At 43.3% G+C, this 17,860-nt stretch overlaps 1 protein-coding gene across 5 annotated transcripts in view; it reads right to left on the reverse strand.

The window, feature by feature from the left end:
- Positions 1–17,860, reverse strand: part of shroom1 (shroom family member 1) — a 56,863-nt gene that overhangs the window by 1,915 nt on the left and 37,088 nt on the right. For 2 of the 5 annotated variants that reach the window (XM_061898625.1, XM_061898626.1), the window contains 7 exons: positions 11,341–14,109; positions 11,087–11,273; positions 10,939–10,985; positions 10,245–10,787; positions 9,614–10,162; positions 8,636–8,738; positions 8,294–8,566 (listed from right to left, as the gene is read on the reverse strand). In XM_061898625.1, the coding sequence (XP_061754609.1) occupies positions 8,294–8,566; positions 8,636–8,738; positions 9,614–10,162; positions 10,245–10,787; positions 10,939–10,985; positions 11,087–11,273; positions 11,341–13,895 (4,257 nt within the window). In that variant the 5' untranslated portion in view covers positions 13,896–14,109. Of the gene's footprint in view, positions 1–8,293; positions 8,567–8,635; positions 8,739–9,613; positions 10,163–10,244; positions 10,788–10,938; positions 10,986–11,086; positions 11,274–11,340; positions 14,110–16,743; positions 17,065–17,860 lie in introns of those variants that run through there. The other 3 variants (XM_061898627.1, XM_061898628.1, XM_061898623.1) reach the window with 3 other exon arrangements.

Genomic DNA, 17,860 nt, shown 5'->3' on the forward strand with positions numbered 1-17,860 from the left:
ATTAAGTTCATGAATCCAGATGGATCTCTAATACAATCCCAAAAGAGGGCACTTTAAGTTGATGGTTACTTCCATGTGTAGAAATCTTTATTTATAATTGAATCACTTTTTCAAATTTTTCAACAAGTTTTTAGTTATTCTTATGTATTTTTTTACAAATAGTTCAAGAAAGACCACTACAAATGAGCAATATTTTGCACTGTTATACAATTTAATAAATCAGAAACTGATGACATACTGCTGTATTTTATTTCTTTATCCCTTTTTTTCAACCAAAAATGTTGTGCTCTGATTAGGGGGTACTTGAATAAAAAAAAATGTTCGAAGGGGGTACCCATCCATCCATCATCTTCCGCTTATCCGAGGTCGGGTCGCGGGGGCAGCAGCCTAAGCAGGGAAGCCCAGACTTCCTTATCTCCAGCCACTTCGTCTAGCTCTTCCCGGGGGATCCCGAGGCGTTCCCAGGCCAGCCGGGAGACATAGTCTTCCCAACGTGTCCTGGGTCTTCCCCGTGGCCTCCTACCGGTTGGACGTGCCCTAAACACCTCCCTAGGGAGGCGTTCGGGTGGCATCCTGACCAGATGCCCGAACCACCTCATCTGGCTCCTCTCGATGTGGAGGAGCAGCGGCTTTACGTTGAGCTCCTCCCGGATGGCAGAGCTTCTCACCCTATCTCTAAGGGAGAGCCCCGCCACCCGGCGGAGGAAACTCATTTCGGCCGCTTGTACCCGTGATCTTATCCTTTCGGTCATGACCCAAAGCTCATGACCATAGGTGAGGATGGGAACGTGGATCGACCGGTAAATTGAGAGCTTTGCCTTCCGGCTCAGCTCCTTCTTCACCACAACGGATCGATACAACGTCCGCATTACTGAAGACGCCGCACCGATCCGCCTGTCGATCTCACGATCCACTCTTCCCCCACTCGTGAACAAGACTCCTAGGTACTTGAACTCCTCCACTTGGGGCAGGGTCTCCTCCCCAACCCGGAGATGGCACTCCACCCTTTTCCGGGCGAGAACCATGGACTCGGACTTGGAGGTGCTGATTCTCATTCCGGTCGCTTCACACTCGGCTGCGAACCGATCCAGTGAGAGCTGAAGATCCCGGCCAGATGAAGCCATCAGGACTACATCATCTGCAAAAAGCAGAGACCTAATCCCGTGGCCACCAAACCGGAACCCCTCAACGCCTTGGCTGTGCCTAGAAATTCTGTCCATAAAAGTTATGAACAGAATCGGTGACAAAGGACAGCCTTGGCGGAGTCCAACCCTCACTGGAAACGTGTCCGACTTACTGCCAGCAATGCGGACCAAGTTCTGACACTGATCATACAGGGAGCGGACTGCCACAATAAGACATTCCGATACCCCATACTCTCTGAGCACTCCCCACAGGACTTCCCGAGGGACACGGTCGAATGCCTTCTCCAAGTCTACAAAGCACATGTAGACTGGTTGGGCAAACTCCCATGCACCCTCAAGAACCCTGCCGAGAGTATAGAGCTGGTCCACAGTTCCACGACCAGGACGAAAACCACACTGTTCCTCCTGAATCCGAGGTTCGACTATCCGGCGAAGCCTCCTCTCCAGTACACCTGAATAAACCTTACCGGGAAGGCTGAGGAGTGTGATCCCACGATAGTTGGAACACACCCTCCGGTCCCCCTTCTTAAAGAGAGGGACCACCACCCCGGTCTGCCAATCCAGAGGTACCGCCCCCGATGTCCACGCGATGCTGCAGAGTCTTGTCAACCAAGACAGCCCCACAGCATCCAGAGCCTTAAGGAACTCCGGGCGGATCTCATCCACCCCCGGGGCCTTGCCACCGAGGAGCTTTTTAACTACCTCAGCGACCTCAGCCCCAGAAATAGGAGAGTCCACCACAGATTCCCCAGGCACCGCTTCCTCAAAGAAAGACGTGTTGGTGGGATTGAGGAGGTCTTCGAAGTATTCCCTCCACCGATCTACAACATCCGCAGTCGAAGTCAGCAGAACACCATCCGCACCATACACGGTGTTGATAGTGCACTGCTTCCCCTTCCTGAGGCGCCGTATGGTGGTCCAGAATCGCTTCGAAGCCGTCCGGAAGTCGTTTTCCATGGCTTCCCCGAACTCTTCCCATGTCCGAATTTTTGCCTCCGCGACCGCTAAAGCTGCACACCGCTTGGCCCGTCGGTACCCGTCCACTGCCTCCGGAGTCCCATGAGCCAAAAGAACCCGATAGGACTCCTTCTTCAGCTTGACGGCATCCCTCACTGCTGGTGTCCACCAACGGGTTCTGGGATTACCGCCACGACAGGCACCAACAACCTTGCGGCCACAGCTCCAATCAGCCGCCTCGACAATAGAGGTTCGAAACATGGTCCACTCGGACTCAATGTCCCGCACCTCCCTCGTGACATGTTCAAAGTTCTCCCGGAGGTGTGAATTGAAACTCTCTCTGACAGGAGACTCTGCCAGACGTTCCCAGCAGACCCTCACAATGCGCTTGGGCCTGCCAGGTCTGTCCGGCATCCTCCCCCACCATCGCAGCCAACTCACCACCAGGTGGTGATCTGTAGAAAGCTCCGCCCCTCTCTTCACCCGAGTGTCCAAAACATAAGGCCGCAAATCCGATGACACAACTACAAAGTCGATCATGGAACTGCGGCCTAGGGTGTCCTGGTGCCAAGTGCACATATGGACACCCTTATGTTTGAACATGGTGTTTGTTATGGACAATCCGTGACGAGCACAAAAGTCCAATAACAAAACACCACTCGGGTTTAGATCCGGGCGACCATTCTTCCCAATCACGCCTCTCCAGGTTTCACTGTCGTTGCCAACATGAGCGTTGAAGTCTCCCAGTAGGACAAGGGAATCACCCGGAGGAGCACTTTCCAGTACTCCCTCGAGTGTACCCAAAAAGGGTGGGTATTCTGAACTGCTGTTTGGTGCGTAAGCACAAACAACAGTCAGGACCCGTCCCCCCACCCGAAGGCGAAGGGTAGCTACCCTCTCGTCCACTGTGTTGAACTCAAACGTGCAGGCTTTGAGCCGGGGGGCAACGAGAATTGCCACCCCAGCCCGTCGCCTCTCACTGCCGGCAACGCCAGAGTGGAAGAGGGTCCAGTCCCTCTCGAGAGAACTGGTTCCAGAGCCCTTGCTGTGCGTCGAGGTGAGTCCGACTATATCCAGCCGGAACTTCTCTACCTCGCGCACTAGCTCAGGCTCCTTCCCCCCCAGTGAGGTGACGTTCCACGTCCCAAGAGCTAGCTTCTGTAGCCGAGGATCGGACCGCCAAGTGCCCTGCCTTCGGCTGCCGCCCAGTTCACAATGGAAAAAGGTTGAGAACCACTGCTTAGATGATATAAATAAATACAAACACTCAAAATAAGCCCAGAAGTTGAAGTTGCTACAATTCTTGCTCATGCACATGCTACATTGTTGTTGCATCATCCATCCATCTATTTTCTACCGCTTGTCCCGTTCATAATCAATTTAATTGTTCTCCCCACCGGTTATTTATGATAACCGTTACCTTGGATAATAGCGTTTTATTTTAAGTACTTAAGCTTATTTTTAAGTTAAAACCTATAGTGTGATTACGCAGGCATGGATGCACAGAAAAAATGAGTCCAAACTAGTGCAATTGATCCACCTGCCAGTTATTAATTATAACTACCACTTTGCATAATAGTAAAAAATATGACAACTCAAAATAAGCTCCAGAAGTTCAAGTTGATAACATTCTTACTCATGCACAGGTGCACATGCTATATTATTGTTGCATCGTCCTTCCATCCATCCATCTATTTCCTACCGCTTGTCCATTTCATAATCAATTGTTCACCCCGACGGTTATTCATGATAACCATCACCTTGGATAATTGAGTAGTATTTTAAGTTCTTATGTTGATTTCTAAGTTAAAACCTATAGTGTGATTACTCAGCCATGGATGCACAGGAAAAAATAGTCCAAACTAGTGCAATTGCTCCACCTGAGAATTATTAATGATAACTACCACTTATTATTATACAAAATAATACAACTCAGAATAAGCCCCAAAAGTTAGTTGATTACATGCGTTCTCATGCACAGACGCACATCTAACATAGATGTTTCCTCGTACTCAATGCAATTGCTCCTCCCGCTAGTCATTAATGATAATCGTCACCGTGGATAATAGAAATAAACTGAACGAGTTAAAATAAACCAATAAGTTAAAACCTATTTCATGATTGCTCAAACATGTGTGCATGCGAGTACAATTAATGTGTCTAAACTAGTGCAAATATTCCTCCTGTTAGTTATTAATGAAAACCAACACCTTAGATTATAGAAATAAATACAAACACTCAAAATAAGCCCAGAAGTTAAAGTTGAGAACAGTCTTGCTCATGCACAGGTGCACGTTACATTGTTGTTGCATCCGAATCAATTTAATTGTTCGCCCTGCCGGTTATACATGATAACCGTCATATTGGATAATAGAAATAAACTTAATAACTTAAAATACAACACTAAGTTAAAACCTATAGTGTGATTACTCAGGCATGGATGCAAACAAAAAAATAATCCAAACCCGTGCAATTGCTCCACCTGCCAGTTATTAATGATAACTGTGCATAATAGAAATAAATACAACAACTCACAAAAATCTCCAAAGGTTAAAGTTGATTACATGCATAGATATTTCATCATAATCAATGCAATTGCTCCTCCCGCCAGCCATTAGTGAAAATCGTCACCTTGGATGATAGAAATAAACTGAACTACTTAAAATAAACCAACAAGTTAAAACCTATTTTATCATTGCTGAGACATGTGTGCATGCAAGTACAATTAACGTGTCCAAACTTGAGCAATTACTCCTCCAATCAGTTATTTATATTAATGTCCACCTTTCACATTATAAATAAATAGAAACGGCCAAATAAGCAAAGATGTTAAATCTCGTATACTTGTTATTGCACGTGCACAAGATAAATGTTTCAGAATGACTGTGATCATTCCTCCTGTCTGTTAACTGTTAGCTTGCATAGTAAAAATACATAAGAGGATTAAAATAAGACACAAAGTTAAATACAACAATCGGTTCTTCCGCCAGTTAATAATGATAACTTCCACTAAGCACAAAATAAACCGAATGATTTTAAATAATCCACGAAATAAGAATTCAGACCATTACACTCTCTTGCTATAATCATTAATAATAATAATAATAATAATTTCTCCCACTGGTTATTAATAACCTCCACCCTAAAAAAAACGATACATTCAGATTGTATGCAATTGCTGCTCCCACAAGTTATTGATGACAACCACCAATTTCCACACTTGAAGTGAAACAGAACGACTAGAATTAATCCAGAAAATCAGATTCCGTTGTATGCATGCTTGCTACGATTACCAAATTAATACAACATTTTCTCCCAACAGTTAAAAAAAAATTCACCATAAGCAACAGAAAAAACCAGACAACTCAAAACAAACCTACTCGCTATAATTTTCATGTACCGTATTTTTCGGATTACAAATCGCTCCGGAGTATACGTCGTACCGGCCGAAAATGCATAATAAAGAAGGGAAAAAAGATATATTCGTCTAGTATAAGTCGCATTTTTCGGGGAATAAGTGTACGTTATATGACACATAAATAACCAACTGAGAACGTGCCTGGTATGTTAACATAACATGTTATGGTAAGAGTCATTCAAATAATTATAACATATAGAACATGCTATACGTTTACCAAACAATCTGTCACTCCTAATCGATAAATCCGATGAAATCTTCTTCCTCAATGTCGCTTCCAAACAACTCTTCCAACTCCAAAGGCATGCGCCGTTTCCTCTTGTTGTTTTCTGCTGCATATTTCACTACGTCCAGCTTGTAATCTGCAGTACATGATCTCCTTTTCGGTGCCATTTTTGTTCAGCCCTTTTCAGTTTTTCTAAGTTACCGCCAGCGTTGAAACGATCCATTTTAATAGCTACGGCAGTATCATATAGCATATAGCAGTTAGCATCCCATGACCCAAAATGCACTTCTGCCATGACCCTCCCCCGCCAAATTCTTATTGGTTGACGTGTGTGTGACGATGGCTGACATTTTCTTCGTCTCTTCCGCGAATGAGATAAATAATATTATTTTATATTTTACGGTAATGTGTTTATAATTTCACACATAAGTCGCTCCGGAGTATATGTCGCACCCCTTGTCAAACTATGAAAAAAAATTACGATTTATAATCCGAAAAATACGGTATTTCATGATCGCTTCTCTCACCAGTTATTGCTGGCAATCCGCAACTTACAGACTTAAAACACAGAAATGAAGACCTGAAATAATCTACAAAACTGCAAGAATACGATTAAATGATGGCTCATTTTAAAGGAAGTTGCTGCTGTGGAGAAGTTTAGCCAAAGGAGTTTTCCATAAAGAAAAAAACCCTAAAAAAATATTGGATTTTTTTGCTAAATAGGGCGTTATGTAGCTCAGGAACATCAGCAATTCTGTTCTAAATGAAAATGTTCTGCATATTGAGTGTGGAGAGTGTCTAGAAGGGGAGGTGCAGTCTTCCCTTGTGTCAACAGAGGGCAGGGTAGGTACAAATGTCATCGAAACCGGTGAGCAGGGAGTTTCGGTGAGCAAGTGTCAACAGTATTATTGCTGATAACAGAAGAAACGCCTCTAAACAACGCTCCCAATGAGTGCATGCATGTGCACCGTCATTCATACTGGGACACGCTGCGATCTGTTGGTGACCTTTGACACATCATCCACTATTTAATTCAAGTGGCTTCTTAATAAAATATTTATAATTCTATGAGCTCAGATGCAGGCTGATGAGATTTTTACGCCCATAGAGTGCCCCAAAGATGATTTAAACTTGTCTCAGAAAGCATGAATTTCATCTTCAGATAAGACCGAAGCATTTTTGGCATTCCACACAGTGAGAAACTAAAGCTGCCCTTCACCTAGCAGGCATGTTTGCTGTTCCAAAGTCAACACGACACAGAAAGAGAGTGTCCATGGCTGACGGCATGGGAGCAGCCTCTCCTCACGCCCAATCGGCAGCACTGAGGCACACGGCGAGCTGCTGCGGGATTAACGCGCACGTGCAAACAACTGAAGGGGTTTAATACAGGAGGGAAGAATGTGTGAACGCATGAGAAGGATTCGAAGAGGGACGCCTCGGGTTTGTTGACCTGCGTAACGCGCAGCGATATGGTCATGTGGCAAACGGATAACGAGTTATCACGCTTTGACGTACAGTAAACAGTATTTATATAGTCTATTATAGCTGCTGCTATACTGTTCGTCAAAACTATTCACTCCCTGCAATTCAGACTCACGCTTCCACTAGGACATTTAGATACTCAATAATTAAACATCAAAATAAATGAATTTGTATTGGATCGGTCTAAGCCTCTTTTTTAAAAGGTAGTTACTAAACATACACACATTTTCTTGTTTCAATAATTGTAAATAATTTATAATATTTACTTAACTTATATTGCCTTACGAAAAAAACAAGGCAATAAAGGTTATATTTTTTGTTGGAATTAAATTGGGTATAGATTATTATTTATTCATTTTGAACATAATTTTTTCAAGGAGAAAAATATACTTTTGGACAATCGGAAAATAGTATGATTTGTAATGATAATTTTAATTTATGTAGCATTTTTAGTAATGTATTGCTTTACAATTAAGTTTATTTTTATTATACATTTAGTGTTTAGTTTATATATTACAAGTATTTATATATTAATAATGCTTGTATATTATCATCATTATTGCTACTGTTATTAATAGTAGTATTATAACCTCAGTTTTACTGTGTTATTTAATTGGATGGTCAATTTTTTGTGTTTAAATTTTTAATACTTGGGATGCACTTTACTCCGGTGTTTTAAATGCTCTCTATAAAAATAATATTTCTGCATTAATAAAAACATACACATTTTTATTTTTTATCTTACAGTAAATTCTAATTAAAATACATTTGTTCTATTTAAGTTGAAGATATTACTAAAATTCATAATTTGGTTAATGTATGATTACTTCTACAATTGAGGATATGCTCTCATTTGTTTGTTAGTAAGGAGGACCATGGAAACTATTCTGTTGTTCAAATCTGCAGCAGTTCCAGATAAAGATCTAGAAAAATCTAGATTTATCAACACATTTTCAAATTCTGTCAATGAATAATGCATATGTTTATTATAAAAAAAGAACCTGCATACACAGGAGGTTAGTATCAACAAAGGTGCTTATGATATTCATGCCGCAACATCCTCACCTTCTCTTCTACGTCCGTGTACTGGTCCACTGTGGTCAGGGCGTTCTGAACCCTGGCCAGCCGGGCGGAGAGGCACAAAAGCAGGTTGACCACTCTTTCCAGGTCCCCGATGAATAGGTTGTACCTCTCGAGTTCCAGGGGCAGACATCGCTCACGTACCAGCAACTCCAGTGCCTCGCCGTGGGATACGTTCTGCTGGATCTCGGCTTGGAGGGCACCACGCGTGTCTTCCAGCGAACGCAGGCGCTCCTCAATGTAGGAAACTAACATACACTGTGGATTAAAAGACGAGAGGATTATGTTGTGGTGTGTTTTTGGTCATGCTTTTAACGCAACTTATACCTTCTTCTCTGAGAAGTCATCTTTGCTCTGGGTGTCTCTACTTGGAGGTGTACGGCTGTCAGGTGGCGGTGAAGGTTGTTCAGCAGCTACAGCAGTCTCACAACTGGATAGAAAATGATGAGTAGAGGTTAGATAGACATCCCTGCAGCAGCAAACAACATACTATAGGCATTTGCATCAAAAAATGTATGTTGCTTAAACTCTTTGTTTCTGGTGTGTATGTGCTTGCATTAGCAGAAACCTGAATACAGGCATAGTAGTAACAGATATGCAGGTGTGTGAGTTTGTGTATGAGCATGTGATGCAACACAAGGTAACACAGCACTGTCTTTGGCCATGAAAAACCAGTATTGTGTGTCACAGTGAAACACTAGACTGGAAAATTCTCATTAGCGGTGGCCAATTATTCTCTCCATCTGCAGGCTTGTACACACACCCACATACAGGCCACCACATTAGGTACACCAGAATGATGCAAAGTAAGAGCTGCATTGCCTAAAAAAAGATTATTTTGCTCATTTTTGTTTGACTATGTGTGGAACTTGTATTATAATAATGTTTTTGTGGTTGTAGTAATGTAACCGAAGAAAGGTAATCCATCCATCCATCCATTTCTACCGCTTGTCCCGTTCAGGGTCGCGGAGGGTGCTAGAGCCTATTTCAGCTGCATTCAGGCGGAAGGCGGTGTACATCCTGGAAAAGTCGCCACCTCATCACAGGGCCAACACAGATAGACAGCATTCACACTCACATTCACACACTAGGGCCAATTTAGTCTAAATATCAAATAACCTAAACTTAGGAAGCATAGTGGTCATAGTTTTAAAAAAATGCAATAACTGTGAGAAAAAGGGGAAAAAAAAACATTCCTAAAGCAATTTTCTAAGAAGGTGCAGATGCAGGTAAGTGTATATAAATGTACATAAAAAAATGCCTTTTTAAGTTAATTGATATGTCGTAGTTTTGGCAGACAATGACCTGTCTTTCTGGTGCTGTTTCTTCCTGTAGTACTCCTCCATCAGCAGCGTGTCCTCAGAAAGAAGCTGCTCCATCAGCATCAGTGCAGTCTTACGATTGGCGAGAGGATAGAAAACGGGGGCCAATGACTGGTCAGCCTTCACTGCGGCTTCGACCAGCTCCTCCCACGATGGCCTCTCGTAAGGCTTCTCCAAACTGGTTTCCCTCTCTGGTGTTTTCCGCTCTACCGTTTCCTGATTCGCGCTTGACTTCTCCTCTTGTGTTTCGAGATTCTTTCTTGCCGCCGTCTTAAGACTGACATCTAAATCAGAGGCAGAGTTTTCGCTCGTTTGTGCAGGAGGGAGCGATAGAAAGGGTTCCTCAAATACACTGTCTGGGGTCTCAACATCTTTTTTGGGCTGGTCCTCTGAAGGGAGGATCCACAAGGATGGGTCAGTGGTTACACCGCAGCTCAAGGACACTTCGTAGTTAGAGAGAGGTGGGGTAGCGGCTTTGCCTGGTTCCTCCAGTGACTGTTGGGGCTCTGTTTCAGAGAAACTTTGGACTTCCCTGGAAAAGAGAGAATATGAATCATAACTTTGACTACAGCTCAATTGAACTGTACTACGGTCTACGATTAAGGGGTTCTCACCTGGAACTCAGCCTGCTTTCACAAGGATGTTTTATTTGCATGGTGGTAGACAAAGAGGACTTGACCTCCCTCTCAATAGCCTCATGTCCTCGATGAGAATGCAGGTTAGAAGACGCCTCAATGGGAAGTTTAAAAGACTCTGCCACAGGGCTGCGAGATCCAGGAGAAACCAACTGACCCTGGGCCCGTGTTGGGGATCCACTTAAGGTTCTTCTTTCTGCAGTGGCTTTAGGTCCAGCATCCTCCTTGTCTCCTGGCTCTGGGTTAGAGTTCTCATTCAAAAGGGATGGTTTCTGTAATTGTCCCTGATTATTGTTTTCTGGTTCTTTTCCCGCATAATTCTTCCTCTCCTCAACGAAGAATGAAATATTGTTGATGTCTCTGACTTGATCCAGCTGCTCAGAACTCTTACTTAGAGTCGACAGCTTTGTTAACTTGGATGTACCTAATTCCTCCATGGACTTCCCTCTATGAGCTACCACACGGATATGCTGCCGGGTCTCAGGGGTTGATTGCACAGTGGTGGAGAGATTGTTCTGTAAACTAGAAATACCATTCAGTATTAAATTCTTTGAAAAAGTCACTAATTGTTTTTATCCCTCAATTATTAGTTTAAAAATTATTCGTCAGAGTGCGCAAATAGAACTCCCTTGACCTAAAAACAGTAAAAATGGACTAGTTATACTGTACATACCTGCAAGCTTCAGTGCAATTAACTGGATCATCTTTATAGTCTGGTGCCTGTAGAATGTATATCATGATTTTGGTAGCATTGTAAGAATTGGTAAAAATATAGTTCTGCACTGATTTTTCATTAAAAAAAACAACCTAAAAATATTTACCTGAAATGCATGTGGTGTAGACGTTGACCTGTTCCTGAACACTGTAGGTGGTTCTGGTTTGTTCAAGAGACTCTCCACTGAGGTAGACATCCCATTGGATGGACCTTGTCTTTCCCTCCATTGGAGTTGGTTTGACTGCACTGCAGATTGGCCTGAACAGGATTGCTGTGGCAAAAACTGGGCATACCTAAAAACAAAATTACGATACTTCAAATTTTATGGATTCACGCAATACAACAGAAATTAGTTCCTACCTGATGGAGCTGCTTGAAGAATCAAGGATGCGTCCCGCAGAGTGTGGTCTGTTCAGTTTCTTCCTGAGGTTCTTGCCCTCAGAGCTTGCTGATAAAGGCCTGGGACCCCAATCAAAAGGTTTCTCGCCCAGTGAGTGCCTCTGTCTGGGAGGTACTGGTAGCTGAGGACCCAAAAGTTGATGGGGTTCTTCCATTTTATGGCCCTTCTTGCGCTCCATGTACTCCACCAGTGCCTTGTGCTGCAGATGCTTGAGGTTTGTCCTTGACACACTAGATGCCGAAAGTGCCCTACCACGAGGCTCAAACATCTTTCTACGTGCTGCAACCAATCCCTGCTCTCCTGTCTGCACGTAATCCTGCCCCTGACCCTGTATGGCAAACATACTCTCGTTTTCATTGCTAAAGGAGCGGCAAGAAGAGTGGATGGGGGCGCTTCCCAGCAGGTTGAGTTTCCCTGGCTCAGAGTAGCACATCTTCTTTTGCTCTGGAGTCAACCGCCTACGGCCCCCGTTACGTGACGCCACCTGAGGCTGGGCTATTTTTGCTGGCCTTTCATTTTCTCTTTCAATCTCTTCATTCAAATCTTCAGGAATCTCTCCTACGATGCTCCCTCTTTTGGTCTCCTCAGAGGCAAAGGACGGAGTGAGAGTGCCTGTGGAAGTCTCAGAGTCTTGTGATGAGGAGAAAGAGTGAATCCCTGATAGTCTCAACTCAGGCTTTGGCCTGTGGCAGTGCTGTAATGACAGTTGCAAGTCCCTTCTTTTAAATGATGTCTCCTTCAGGACTTTAGACTGTGCATCTTTCAGCTTTTCTTTGTAGTACTTTTTAAAGGAGTCATCCAGGGTGTTATAGGAGTTATCATTTTTGTTGGCATCTCCTGGCGGAAGTCTCTCATTTTTCAATAACAGACCTCTAAGACCTGTTTTATTCAGGACAGATTTTTTTTCTTTCACACTGAACTCTGCATCATTTTTTGACTGTAATGCCTTTCTGTTAGCTCCAGTCAGGTGGTAGAGAAGTGGGGTGGTCTCTTTGTTTATCCGATCACTGGCTACATCTGTCAATGGCTGTCTTTTACCCTTTTGTGCTTGTTCTTCTCTTTTGGGGTAGTTGGATGGTTCATTGTTAATGAACAATGAAACTTCCTTTGTTGGCAAATTTGAACATGGGGAACATTTTTTCTCAGGACCACAATAAAATATTGGGTTGTTGGCAGTGTGACGCCCAATCTCGTGACTTTCGGTGTCAATTTCTTCCAAGTGATCGAAACTCCTAGAGGACCGGGCTGAGAAGGGGACGGGCTTATGATTCTCCTGTTCTAAACTTCTGTGAATGAAGTCCTTGTTCTGAGGGCCTCTTTCATCTATGGCCACTGTTAGCGGTATAAATAAATTTTCCATTGTGCTGTGGCATCTTTCTCGTTCTTTAGGTTGATTTCTTTCGAACAAGTGGGAGCATTCACTTACAGTCTCACTCACAGATGCGGAGTGTGCTCTCATTTTAGATTCAGATTGTTTACACACTCCTGTGACAAAGTAGAACTGACCCTTATGATGGATGCTGCTGTTGATAACGTCTGTTTGGCCAACATTCCAAGAAGCGGAGAGTTGGGCTGGCTCTGAACTGAGCCAATCGTTAGTGGAATGCGCCCTTTTGCGAGGATTTTCAAAATGGGCAAGATCTTCTACATTAGATTCATCGCCGTTTGACAACGGTCTGAGCTTCAGGTGCTCAGACTGGCTTGTGCTTTGGGGAGGCAATCGTCTATGGAAGTTTGTAGTCATCTGCTGCTCAGAGGGAGCCTTGTTGTCTGTAGTGAACAGAGTGGAAGTGTTCATTGGCACTTTGGTCTGTTCATAGGAGGGAAAGGTCGAGTGGTAGCTTGGCTGCTGGGGGACCTCTGTTGCTGATGGTGTCTTCCAATCTGAATACACAGGTTCAGGATTCATTATGGTGGAACTTGACTCTAGTTTAGCTGTCTGATAGTGTCGATTATGGGGCTGTTGCTGCTGGGTTTGAAAATGCGTCTTGTCTTTTTCTAAGTTTTTAGTAGCTATTAAACTGTCCTGTCGTGCTGGGACTGGAGGAGGACCAATGGGTGGATGAACTCCTTGTGGTGGAGCCCTAAGAGGCACCCCTACCTTAGTAATGGCTTTGTTATTTGTATGGAAACCATCAATGCCATTCTGGTTAAGGGTATTATTGCGGTAGTTCTGTGAGATCACCTCCATAGAGCAACAGAACTGGTCCATGGTCTTTGAGTTAGAATGTAGCTGACTTGGATGGCAAATTGATTTTATATACTTAAGGTCAGCATAGTGGCTGAAAGAGCTGGGTTGTAGGTCATCTGGGAAGAGCGAAGGCGGGTAGTCTGGGGCGGTGGAGCCACCAGAGAAGGAGCTGTAGGCAGAATCTCCTTTACCGTGTTGGTGGTGGGCAAACTGTTCTACAATGCTGCTGTTGGACTTGGCTGGGGAGAGCCGACTGACAGGCAGGCTCAGAGGATGCAGGTCCACGTTGCTCATTCTCTCAAAGTGAAAGTTGCAAGAATCCATTGAATAGTGGGGCGGACGTCAAGGGGAAATGAGGGAAGCTTTACCCGAAAGTGCAGCAACGCCCGGATCTGCCCTGCATGTACAACTGGGGATAGTGCCGCCAACACATTAGCACAAGGTTGTGCACAGCACAGGTCGCTAATTAGGTCATCTTCTCACTTCTTATTCCTTATGCCTTATTTGGATTCTCTATGGATTGTCTGCTTAGAAGACCCTGCAGGAGAAAACAAACACAAACCAGTTATCATGAAACAGTGTATTAGGGACACATAATGAAGATCTTAATAACTCACAGGAGCATGAAAATCATGCCACTTATTCTGAAAATTATATTTTAACCAAAAACAATGTCATGTAATACTTTACGTCATATCAAAACAGTTGCTGTAAGGCTTGCATGCAGGTGACCAAACAAAGGGAAACCTGCATCAAACGAGTTCATCCCAAAATTGGGCCATGAAGTGGCACCAGACATGTACAGTCTGCTGTTTGTTCTGGTTTTCAATACTGTATATTGGCCGATTCAAAGGCTTTTGCAGTAAAAAATATGTATATATTTAAAAAAATCATGTCCTAGTAAAGTCTAACTTTTTTCTAAAGGCTGGATACAGTAAAAGCAAACTATATTACATTTGTGATACATTTGTTGTATGAGAGATCAGTGTCCTTTTTTTAATAAAACTCATTTGGTTCAATAATAATATTACACAGTGCATTGAGAAATAATTTGATCGGGCATGATCTTTGAGGGAGAGTTCTTTGTACTATTATCAAAACATCTTGTCTTGAGGGGTCTTTTTTGTGTTTGCCTCTAAATTGCCTGTTTTTCACACCAGTTAGATTTTGTAGGTCAGTACAAGTTAAGCATCTGTTTCAGGGATTCTGCCTGCCATCTTGCATCAACAAGGCCTCTAATTAGGCCTCAAAGTTGGTGGTGCACATTGCAGCACACACACACATGTAAAAATGTGAGGAATTTTGTGAAAATACAGCAGGCAGGAAGGTCATTCATGTGACACATAATGCCTCATTATAAGGTGCTACCTTAAGACTCGCTTAGATTGTTCACCTTGGAATTGTGCAAGCACTTCACTACACACAATAAACAGATCACATACTTTATTGTAAGAAAATATTATAATAAGATCCAAATCACGGGTGTTTTAAGTTTGGAGTCATGCCCTTGGAGGTTAATGATCGTTTTATGTTAGATTTTTCACACGACTGTTCTCAATCCTGTCCTGTCATTAAGATGACGCAGAGTGCCTGTTGCCTAACTCTGAGGCAAATGTTGAAATAAAACATGAACAAGCCAACAGGTTAATCAACTTGATTGACACATTTTTAAAGAAAGGCTTCAGCTGTGATGTTTACTGAAAGAAATGTGTATGTCTCTATTAGACGCAATCAATTTCAGACTGCCTGAAATTTTCCACACATCCTAAAGTGCTGTACAAAACACCCTTTGTAGCTTTAAAGTGTTCGGCCCAATCCTCATAAAATTTGGTACACACCTTTAGGGGACTGACAAGTCTGTAAACGAGCTTGAAAAACATAACCGCCATCAAGAAAAAAGTATTCGCAGAGGTTTGAAACATTTGTCTAATGATTATTAAACTCTGAGTTGGGGATGTTCCGATCAGGGTTTTATGCTGCTGAATCTGATACCAATCATCTATAAATGAGATGGTCGATACCAATACTGATCACATGTCCATCCATCCATTTTCTACCGCTTATTCCCTCTTGGGGTCGCGGGGGGCGCTGGCGTCTATCTCAGCTACAATCGCGCGGAAGGCGGCGTACACCCTGGACAAGTCACGACCTCATCGCAGGGCCAACAGAGATAGACAGACAACATTCACACTCACATTCACACACTAGGGCCAATTTAGTGTTGCCAATCAACCTATCCCCAGGTGCATGTCTTTGGAAGTGGGAGGAAGCCGGAGTACCCGGAGGGAACCCACGCATTCACGGGGAGAACATGCAAACTCCACACAGAAAGATCCCGAGCCTGGGATTGAACCCAAGACTGCAGGACCTTCGTATTGTGAGGCACATGTGTCAACTATAATGTTTTTCAATGTATTTATTGTACGTGGTAAGGGAATACAGTAAGCGGTAGAAAATGGATGGCTGGATGGATGGTATTGACTGTTTTATCAACACGATATTTAAAATAGTTCCTTATTCTCTTATTACATACTAAACAATTGATTGCGTACTAAAAGCTAATAGTATTTAATAACTAAATAAAAAAAGTATTACTATTAATTTAAATAATTTGCTTTATGCCCACAAAGTCCTCTTTTTTGGTGACCACTCTTTTTTTTTGATGGCTGCTTAGACTTGGTTAACTAAAAAAAAATGTTGGCCAAGCAAAAGCAGAAAAAAAAAAAACGATATAAGATGATCCTTGGTGGTCGTTCTGCATAGCCATAAAAACGGCCTCAACAAAAGCCATTCAAACTACAGCAATAATGAGTATTTCATGTGTTTATGAGGGACCTTGTGATCTGTGTGTGTTTCCATCTGCAACACTGAAAGAGAGAAGCGGGGCTCCCAAACAGGGGGAGCGCTCAAGTGGAAGTGATGGAGGGGACAAGCAGTGACAAAATGTACAGAGAAGGGAGGGAGGGGAAGTGTGTTTGTGTGTGTGTGTGTGTGGGGGGGGGGGGGGGGGGGGGGACTGGTCCAGACAAATACCCTCACATGCAAACAACAACGAGAAGACACAACAGTGCTGAACAATAACAACATGAGGGAAACGTAAAAACAAAACCGGATAAACTGAATCAAAAATGGTTCAAGAAAGACAAAAAAAGTGGAATAAAACAACACTTACCCAAACAGTGAACGTTAACTATAACTTTTTATCGAAGAGAAAATATGGTCACAAAAGCAAAAGTTGTTCTCGTTACAGGACATCTTTATTCCAGAGGTGGCAGCGCCAAGTATCCAGGAGAGCAAAAATACCAAAGTGAGGACTTCTCCAGAGTGCCTTCTCCCTCCAAACTAACCCCTCCCTTCAAGACCTGCCTATTGGGCCATTGGCCCAACTGATGACGTCCGGCTCTCCGGAGCACAATGAGAGCGGCGGAGGGAATATTTCACCACCGCCGGAGATACATGTAGCCGTTAGCACTACCGGCTGCTTGAACAACAGAGAGAGAGCAAGAGAGAGAGAGAGAGCGCAAGAGCAAATGAGAGAAAGCGAGAGAAAGAAAAAAGGCCTCGCATTCCTGGCTGGCTTCAAAGACGGAGCAGAGCCCGGGCGCCATTCATTCCTAAGGTCTTGAGCCCGGCACATGGAGACTGGCCAAGGCAGAAGGGAGGAGGAAGGAGGGTAGCATGAGAGGGGGTTGAGTGGATGGGCGACCTCTGGAGGCCTCCACCTCCTCCCCGCCCCAAATAATAACCCGCAAAAACCTCAATTCACCCCAAAAAATATCTCAAAGACTAATTGTTCCATTTTGTACACGCCCAATGACAAGTCATGACGAAAGTCATTAACTAATGACTGTAACATTCCACAGGTTGGTTTTCCTCAGTGCCATCATCCATTAGAGAATGTGCTGTTTAATTACTGTTAAAAGTGCTGACCATCAAACCATCATACTTGGCCTGCTTTCTTTGCATTTTGTCCGCGACTATGTTTAGTAACATCCGCTCCAGAGCCAAAAAAGTGGAAAGGCAACGTACAGTAGTTTGTGAGTACCTTAAAGAAGCCAAAAGTAATACTTTCATGTCAAGCCATCATCAAATGGCCCTGATATGTTAAAAGGCATTAATAAATCATGTTCTTTTTTTAATACCTTTATAACTGATAACGGTAGTTCAGCAGGGACATGCTCATTTCAAAATTAGATTTACAGATCCAAAATATTGTTGTTGTTTTCATTTCGATTCCCCGCCCACCACCGTTTGACCAATTAAAAAGTCTGTAACTGTGTCACATCCAG

The sequence above is a fragment of the Nerophis ophidion genome, linkage group LG04 (assembly GCF_033978795.1).
Source record: "Nerophis ophidion isolate RoL-2023_Sa linkage group LG04, RoL_Noph_v1.0, whole genome shotgun sequence".
NCBI classification, from domain to species: Eukaryota; Metazoa; Chordata; class Actinopteri; order Syngnathiformes; family Syngnathidae; genus Nerophis; species Nerophis ophidion.